This window comes from Nicotiana sylvestris, chromosome 5 (assembly GCF_000393655.2).
Source record: "Nicotiana sylvestris chromosome 5, ASM39365v2, whole genome shotgun sequence".
In the NCBI taxonomy this organism is placed as follows: domain Eukaryota; kingdom Viridiplantae; phylum Streptophyta; class Magnoliopsida; order Solanales; family Solanaceae; genus Nicotiana; species Nicotiana sylvestris.
The window spans coordinates 149579170-149588618 of record NC_091061.1 but is presented as its reverse complement, the minus strand read 5'-3'; the positions used below and the strand labels follow the sequence as shown (position 1 = coordinate 149588618).

Sequence of the window (9449 nt, the reverse complement as noted above, 5' to 3'; positions counted from 1 at the left end):
CTAAACTATAATTGAATTCAAAAGAAGAAAAAGACAAAAGTAAAAAAATAAAGTAATTTGCTATTAAATATAAATTATATTGTATTCAAAGAACTAAAATATTAATTAAGTTGACTATTATATATTAGTACTAAATTATAATTTAATTCAAAAAAGAAAAACAGACAAAAGTAAAAAAAATAAATCAATTTGCTATTAAATATAAATTAAATTGTACTTAAAGAATTAAAATAGAAAGGAGGGAAAAAGCTGAAAAGGAGTAGGAAAGGCTGAAGATGGGTCCAAACATGGATCACTAGAAAATAAGGGAATTTAAATGCCCAATGCAACCATATGTACCGTCAATCTCTTTGCATTTAAGGGGCACACTTGAAATATTTAAGGCGTCCCATATATATACACAAGATTTTTGCCAAGGCTAACGGGATCCCCTGACCCCTCAACCCATAATGTAGGTGCGGCTCTGGTGGTAGAGCGACAATTCTTCAATCATGGCCATTGTGTATTTTGCTCCTTTGGTTTATGAAAGATAAACAAAGGAAAAGTATAGAAGAAATCAAATATCTCGAAGTTCTCTATCATCTCTATTTTTGAGACAAACAATTGGTTATGCTCACAAAAGTAGCTTAAGCTAGCATCGTCTTGAGGGTGCTTGTTGGCTTGTCGATTATTAGAACAAGCAAGGTTTGTTAGATCCTTAATATACACACGAAAAATGTATATGTCCATGAAGTTGTAAAAGAAATAGGTTCGACACATATGGTCTCTATAACATCAATAATGTAAAATTTTCATGATTAATATAATGAACTTTTTTACGAAATTATAAATTAAGTATTTCAATTTTTTTTCAAGTAAATCCATCTATGAAACAAACCTCAGTGCCATGGATAGAACTTCAGAGTTACCAACAGAAATCCTCCACGAAATACTCTCTCATCTCTCCACAAAAATTGTGGCCCAAACCACCCTTAAGTGTAGTTTACTGGGAACTTCGGATCCATTCTGGATTACTGCAATCTATGCTAGATCAAAGGCAGCTAAAAGAGTGTCCCTATGGAACAAGCTGAGGGATATAAACTCCATTATTGATGGTCCTTGGGCGATCAGAGGGGATTTTAATTCTATCATAGCCTCAAAGGAGAAGAAAGGTGGTATTCCCTTTAGATTAAGCAAAGGTATTGATTTTATCACATGCATAGAAGGTTGTGGAAAGATTGATCCAGTCTTTACTGGTAATATCTTGACATGGTGCAATGGTAGAGGTAGACATGATAGAATCAGTATGAGATTGGACAAAATTATATTCACAATGATGAATGGTCCGTGAAGTTTCAAACGACTAGAGTCGATCATATATCTAAAACATGGTCTGATCATAATTTGCTTCTTGTGTCATGCTCTAAGGATAATCCTCAAATGATCAAATATTTCAGATTTCTCAATTTCTGGACTGAACAAGAAGACTTTATTCCTCTTGTCAAAACTATTTGGGACATGAAAATCGAAGAAAATCCTATGTGGACCCTTCACCAAAAGCTTAAAACTCTGGCTAAAGAACTCAGCAAATGGTCAAGGGAAAACATAGGTGATATTTTTGAAAAGGTAACACAACTGGAGAATGAAATAAACATGTGCGAGACCATCTATGAAGTCAACAACTCTGATCAAAATAGAGAAAGTCTACACAAGACACAAGTAGAGTACATAAGCAAGATTAATAAGGAAGATTCCATTCTTAGGCAAAAAACTAGGGTTAAGGCCGAAGAAGGTGATACTAACTCTAAGTACTTTTATAGTGTCATCATGGAGAGGAAGAGAAGATCACAAATCTACAGCATCAAGAACAGACAAGATCAATGGGTGGAGTGTACTCAAGAAATTTCTGAGGCAGCAGTAGATTACTTCAGCCATATGTTCTTTGAGCAAAATGGTACTAGATTTGGTTTCTTCAAGTCTACGAGAGGTCTTAAGCAAGGTGATCCTCTTTCACCAGCTCTTTATATACTTGCGGCAGAAACACTCACAAGGGCCTTGAACTATTTTGTTATGACCTCAAAACCAATCCGGTCGTGATGGCGCCTATCATGGAACTAGGCCAGCCGACACATTTCCAAAATAGTTCAACATTTAATTAAAACTTAAATAACAACCTTTTTCAACTGAAATTTCCATAAAAGATATAAAGTCAAAACCAAAATGTGGAAATAAAAGCCCAACCTCGGGTGTCATTAAGTCATGAGCAATACTACAATTGTTCCGAAACATAACATGACCAAAAATTGTCTGAAAGTAGCCAAAGTATGTTAGAAGGAAGATAAAGAAGGAGAAAGGCGGGACTGCAAACGCCATGCAACTACCTCGTTATTTTCGGTAAAATCCGAGTCTAGAATAGTCAACAACCTTTACCGTGGCCTGAGATACCTGGATCTGCACACAAGGTGTAGGGGGTAACGTGAGTACACTAACTCAGTAAGTAACAAGTCCAAACTATGGACTGATAGGTAGTGACGAACTAAACCTCAGCAATTATAACACAATTAAACTGTACAGTAAAGTAGGCATGCTGGCAATTCAAGTAATCAACTCAACAATAAAGTAAATACCAATCCGAACAATATGAAGAATAAGGCTCAACAAATCTCTACATGTCAATACCAAAAATGCATGAAAATATACCGTGTACCTCCACATACAAGTGCTCAACCACTCGGTACTGTATATGGCCATCCGGCCCAGGGAAGATCCATCCCGGAACATATATACACATCGCTGACAATAGTCGCTCAGTACCGAGGAAGGCCATTCTAACCCTTAGAGAAGATCCATCTCCAGGTATAAATACTTTGGACAAGATCCATGTCCAGGGAAGATCCATCCCACAAAATATCAACTGCTGACTGGGGATGTGTTATAGACTCAGGAGGGGCTCCTACAGCCCAAGCGCTATCATGATCATCAACATATCCACTGCGGCATGCAACCCGATCCCATAACTGTCACTCATAATCAGGCTCTCGGCCTCACTCAGTAATCACTCTCCAGTCTCACACACACGGGCTCACAATGCCATGAAAAACTAACCCAAAATAATGATATGATGTGGAAAATAATAACAACCGAGACTGAGACATGATATGATATGCATGAACAAGACTGAGTACAGAATATCAATAAAACTAATGAGATGACAACAAGAAACGACCACTTGGGTCTCAACAGTATTGGCGTGAAGGCCTAACATGATAATTAGCATAATTTACAGCTTATTTACTTAGTCACATAATCACAACACAGATATCAACAAGAAGGAGTTGCTAAGCGGTGCCATGGAATGAACCAGGCCACAATTCTCATGGTGCACGCCCACTCTCCCATCACTTGGCATTTGCGTCACCTCAATATAAATCACATAACACATAGTTCGGGGTTTCGAACCCTCAGAACCAAGTTTGGAAGTGTTACTTACCTCAAACCAAGCCAAATCCTACTACGCTATGCCTTTGCCTCTGGAATCGGCCTCCAAACGTCCCGAATCTAACCAAAAGCAATACAATGCAATCAATATAGGCCAATGAGTCAATTTTAAACGAAAAACTAGCAATTCAACCCAAAATCCCGAAATTCACCCAAACCCGGCCCCCGGGCCAACGTCTCGAAATCCAACAAAAATTACAAAACTAGAAACTCCTTTCACTCCCGAGTCCATACATACCGGTTTTATCAAAATCCGGCCTCAAATGGTCCCTCAAATCGTCAATCAAAACTCTCCAAAACTCAAGCCCTAGCCCCTTCAACTTCTCCCCAAATTCCCACTAAATTCATGACTAAATAGTGGAAAATCATCACAAACACAAATAATAAAGCCCAAGTAACTTACCCAGCTGATAACCTTCGATTCCTCCATAAAATCAATGCCCAAAGATACAAACGTATAAAAAAATGGTGAAGAATGGGCAAAAATTCACGATGCATGGCTTTTATACTTTCTGCCCAGAAGTTTCGCACCTACGGTCAAAATGAGCGCACATGTGCTACCGCATCTGCGGTCCATCAAGCGCACCTGCGGTTCCACTTATCCGCAAAATTCCGCATATGCGTCTGTACTCTCGCACCGGCGGCATCACAGGTGCGCTAAATCCTCTGCACCTGCGTTCAAGCTTCAACTGGCCAAAACCGCATCTGCGGCCTCCCCTTCGCATCTGCGACCTCACACCTACGGTCCTCAATCCGCAGGTGCGGAAATGACAGAAGCAGCAAATCTCAGTTGCACCAACTCAATTCCAACTCTTCCGTCAACCATCAAAATTCATCCTGAGGCCCTTGGGACCTCAACCAAAAACACCAACAAGTCACATATCACCATTCAAACTTATTCAACCTTCGGAACACTAAAAACAACATCAAAACACCAAATCACCCTCGGATTTAATCTTAAGAACCTCCAAACTTCTGAATTCCGCAAACGATGCCGAAACCTACCAAATCACCTCCGAATGACCTGAAATTTTCCACACATGTCACAAATGATACTACAGACCTATCCCAATTTCCAGAATTTCATTCCAACCCCGATATCAAAATTTACACTACCGAACGAGAAACATCAAATTTCCAATTTTGCCAATTCAAGCCTAAATCTACCACAGACCTCCAAACCACATTTCGGACGAGCTCCCAAGTCCAAAATCATCTAACGAAGCTAACCGAACCATTGAAATTCCCATCTGAGATCATTTACACATAAGTAAATATTCGGTTGACTTTTCCAAATTAAACTTCTAAATATGAGACTAAGTGTCTCATTCCACTCCAAAACCACTCTGAACCTGAACCAACCAACTTGATATGACACAATATAGCTGAACAACACATAAAGAAGCAGAAATGGGGGAAACAGGTCTACAATTCACGAAATGACCGGCCGGGTCATTACATCCTCCCCTCTTAAGCAAACGTTCTTCTTCGAACGAGTCAAGAAATATACCTGAAGCGTCAAATAGGTGTGGATATTTGCTCCGCATATCCCAGCCGGTCTCCCAAGTAGCCTCCTCCATGGGTCGACTTCTCTACTGCACTTTTACTGAAGCTATATCCTTTGATCTCAACCTTCGGACCTGCCGCTCCAAAATAGCCACTGGCTCCACATTATAAGTAAAATCACCGTCTAACTGAACCGTGCTGAAATCCAAAACATGAGACGAATCGCCAATATGCTTCCGTAGCATAGAAACATGAAATACTGGATGCACCCCCGACAAGCTAGGTGGAAAAGCAAGCTCATAAGCCACCTCCCTAATCCTCCGAAGCACCTCAAAAGGCCCATTAAATCGAGGGCTCAACTTCCCCTTCTTCCCAAATCTCATAACACCTTTCATGGATGAAACCTTCAGTAGAACCTTCTCCCCAACCATGTAAGAGACATCACGGACCTTCCTTTCAGCATAACTCTTTTCCCTCGACTGAGCTGTATGAAGGCGCTCCTGAATCACCTTCACCTTGTCTAAAGCATCCTGTACCAAGTCTGTACCCAAAAGCCTAGCCTCGTCCGGCTCAAACCAACCTACTGGAGATCTACACCGTCTCCCATATAAAGCCTCATATGGAGCCATCTAAGTACTCAACTGATAACTATTGTTATATGCAAACTCCGTGAGAAGTAGAAACTGGTCCCATGAACCCCCGAAATCAATGAAACAAGCGCGCAACATATCCTTCAATATCTGAATAGCGCGCTCGGACTGCCTATCCATCTGAGGGTGAAAAGCGGTGCTCAACTCAACCTGAGTACCCAATTCTCGCTGCAGGCCTTCCAAAATTGCGATGTGAACTGAGTACCTCTATCTGAAATGATGGAAACTGGGACACCATGCATGCAAACAATCTCTCGGATATAAATCTCACCTAACCACTCTCAAGAATAGGTACAACACACAGGAATGAAGTGCGCGGACTTGGTTAGCCGACCCACAATCAACCAAATAGCATCTAACTTTCTCAAAGTTCGTGGGAGCCCAACTATGAAATCCATGGTGATCTGCTCCCACTTTTACTCTGGAATATCCATCTACTGAAGCAAGCCACCCGGTCTCTGATGCTCATATTTCACCTACTAATAATTGAGACACCGAGCTACAAAACCCCATTATATCCTTCTTCATCCTCCTCCACCAATAGTGTTGTCTCAAATCCTGATACATCATCGCGGCACCCGGATGGATGGAATACCGCGAGCTATGGGCCTCCTCAAGAATCAACTCCCAAAGTCCATTTACATTGGGCACACATATTTAGCCCTGCATCCTCAATATCCCGTCATCACCAATAGTCACATCCCTGGCATTACTGTGCTAGACTCTGTCCTTGACGACAAGCAAGTGAGGGTCATCATATTGGCGCTCTCTGATACAATCAAACAAGGAAGACTGAGAAACCACACAAGCCAAGATCCGACTGGGTTCCGAAATATCTAACCTCACAAACTGATTGGCCAAGGCCTAAACATCAACAGCAAGAGGTCTCTTCCCAACAGGAATAAATGCAAGACAACCGATACTCACTGCCTTCCTACTCAAAGCATCGGTGTTGATACCCAATTTTTTTGTATTTTATATGCAAAATGCCTTTCAAATAGCATGTATATGCATATATAAGTATACCATTTTTTAAAATATTTTTAAATCAATTTACTGCCATATTTTGTCAAGAAAAACCCAATAATTATCCCCAAAATTATCATTTTGGTAATTCATTTATTGGACTCTTATATTTATACTAAAATATAACTAGTATGATTTTTGCACATTTTTACAAATTTATTTAGTATTTTTAAAGCCAAATTGCGTATAATTGCAATATTAGCCTATTTTAAGATTTAATTACGTTTATAATTACAAAATTGATTCTAGTATTTTTAATTTAATATTTATATATTATTAATTAATTTATTACCTTTAATTTATTTTCAGAAATCATTTTACTATTTTTTATAAAATAAATAAGGGAAAAGTGACTATTTAAATACTAGCCCTACTTATTTTAATTTTAGCCTAAATTCTACCCCAATTAAACCCAATTGAACCCCAGCCCAATTCCTAAAATTATCTGCCACGGACCCAACTAAATCCAACCCGCCTGGCTCCCCGTTTAATCCAGGTCGTTGATCAAAATGATCAACGACCACCTTTCCTTTTTTAATTCACCAACCCCACTAACCCTAAGTCATTTTCACTTACCCGCCACCTCTGAAACCTCCGCTCTTTCAAACTCTCTCGAGTCTTCTCAGAACCCTAGCCGCCTCTTACCGTTTCCACATTGAAAGCCACCGGAATCCATGGCTTCCAGGGCTATGAGAGTCTTATACCTATCTCATGTTACTCTTACACACCTAATCTTTGAAGATTCAAGGCCTGACCTTGAAGGTTTTTACCCAGACCTCTATCGATTCAAGGTTCCACGGCCATCTTTGGCCTTGCTCCGGTGTGCCATGGTTATTTGAGCCTGATCCTGACCTCTCCGACTCAGATCAGTGAATTTTCAAAGCCTTTCTCATTTCTAGGGTTCTTCTAAAACCCTAACCCTTCGAGGTTTTTCCGATTCCCTTAGATCTGTTCCAGATCCATGCTTTCCTTAAGGTCTTAAACGTTTTCCTGACTTTTCTTTCAAAAAACTACTTTCAAAATCTTTCTTTTCCAATCTAGGGTTTTTTGAAAGTATTTAAGTGTTTTCTAACTTTCTTTTTCCTTTTATGTGTATTTGCTTCTACTAGGTTCTTGTATTTTCTTCTACCATGTTCTTACGTGCTTCTTCTGTTGTATTTTCCTATATTATGTTCTCGTATGCTTTTCTACTATATGATTTCTCTACTGTGTTCTGATATGTTTCTCCAACTATATTTTCTTACTAAGTTGTTAAGTTTCCTTATTAAGTTCCTTTTACTGAGCTCTATTTAAAGTTTCTTCTAAAATTTCGTAGCATGCTTCTTCTACTGTTCTTATCAGTCTTCTCTATTATGTTTCGTATTAGATTCATTAACTCTATTTTTCTTTGAATTCTGCTACTATGTTCTACGTGTTACTTGCTATCATTGTTTTCTCATGAGTTTCTGCTGTTGAAAGAAACATGCAAGAGGTTTCATAGAACAGAAACCTCTGAGCCTGTTTCGATTACTTACCTTCTCATCTCTGTACTTGATTCAAGGTGGAAACCCTAGAATTCGGGGGTTCTGCCAAGTTTGATTATGTAATTTAATTGAACTAGGGTTTTTATTTTAGAACCCCTAACTCTTTCAGACCAACTTCGAGTCTCTGAACCGAGTTTGGCCATCCGTGTTTGCATATGATTCGTACCTTTGGCTAAACTCTTCTAAAACTCTTTCTTCACTGGATTTTTCTATTGATTTTTGTAATGGAAAAACATTTTCTTTCAACTCAACGTGTTTGTGTGCTATTTATATGTGATGAATATTCCTTTAAAAAGGCTTTCAACTCGTGATTGATTCAAATTCCTTCTAAATAGGTCTGATTGATTCCCTTTCCATTGTTTGCTGATTTCCCTTAAGTTAAAAAAACTTTACCCATCTTTTTGACTCAGTTCATTCATACAAGATCCCTAACCTTTGACTTACTGGCTGTTAATTGATTTTCTTGCCTTGTTTGTGCAACCGCGTATTTCAAAAATTCTGTCCTTAAATAACCTTTATGTATTTATCAAGTCTGGTATAATTGATTGACAATCAGTTCCTTGACTATTTTCTTACCTTATTTCTTCATGATTTTCACACTATAAAAGGCACAACCCTTTTTCACAAAGAGGACATCAGAATCCTTCTGAACTCATACTCTCTCACAATAACTTCCTCTTCTTGTCTGCATTGTGGCCTGTTTACAAGACCTACTACTTTTCTTTGTTTGTTTCCTTTGAAACTAGTATGTCCTGATTTAAGCTTCAGTACCACAACAATGTGTTTATTTACAGTCTTTGTATCCATGTCTACTTTACTGCTTTCTGTAGAGTTCAACATTTAAATTAGTATGCTTATGTCCTACTGCCTATTTCTGCTATGAATCATCGCTCCCTATTTCCCTTTATGTGCTTTGAGTTACAGTTTAAAACATGGCAATATGCAAGATATTGTCTATTGATTGAAATTGGTCCCTTAGAGGATCCTAACCTTTAAACAATGTGTTTAGAGGGTGTGCCAGCATTTCCCATTGCTGGGTATGCCCACTAGCCTGTCCTTGCCTCCTTACCACCTCCCCATTCCCTATACCCCTATGTGCATTAATGTAAACTGTTTCCCTTCCCCTTTCCCCTTTTCAGAATTCTGCACTTGCACCCTCTCTTTGTATCTAAGTTCTGCCCCCTTCTTGTGAGCCTTGCCTTGGGACCTTGAGTTCCCTCTGAACTTGGACACTTGAGGGTTGGCCCTTCCACACTGCACTATGTCT

At 39.2% G+C, this 9449-nt stretch overlaps 1 protein-coding gene across 1 annotated transcript; it reads right to left on the bottom strand.

The window, feature by feature from the left end:
* Window positions 1-5069: 5069 nt before the first annotated feature.
* Window positions 5070-5414, bottom strand: LOC138869483 (uncharacterized). The gene has a single exon (XM_070147102.1). The coding sequence runs from the start codon at window positions 5412-5414 to the stop codon at window positions 5070-5072; it is 345 nt and encodes a 114-aa protein (XP_070003203.1).
* Window positions 5415-9449: the final 4035 nt, after the last annotated feature.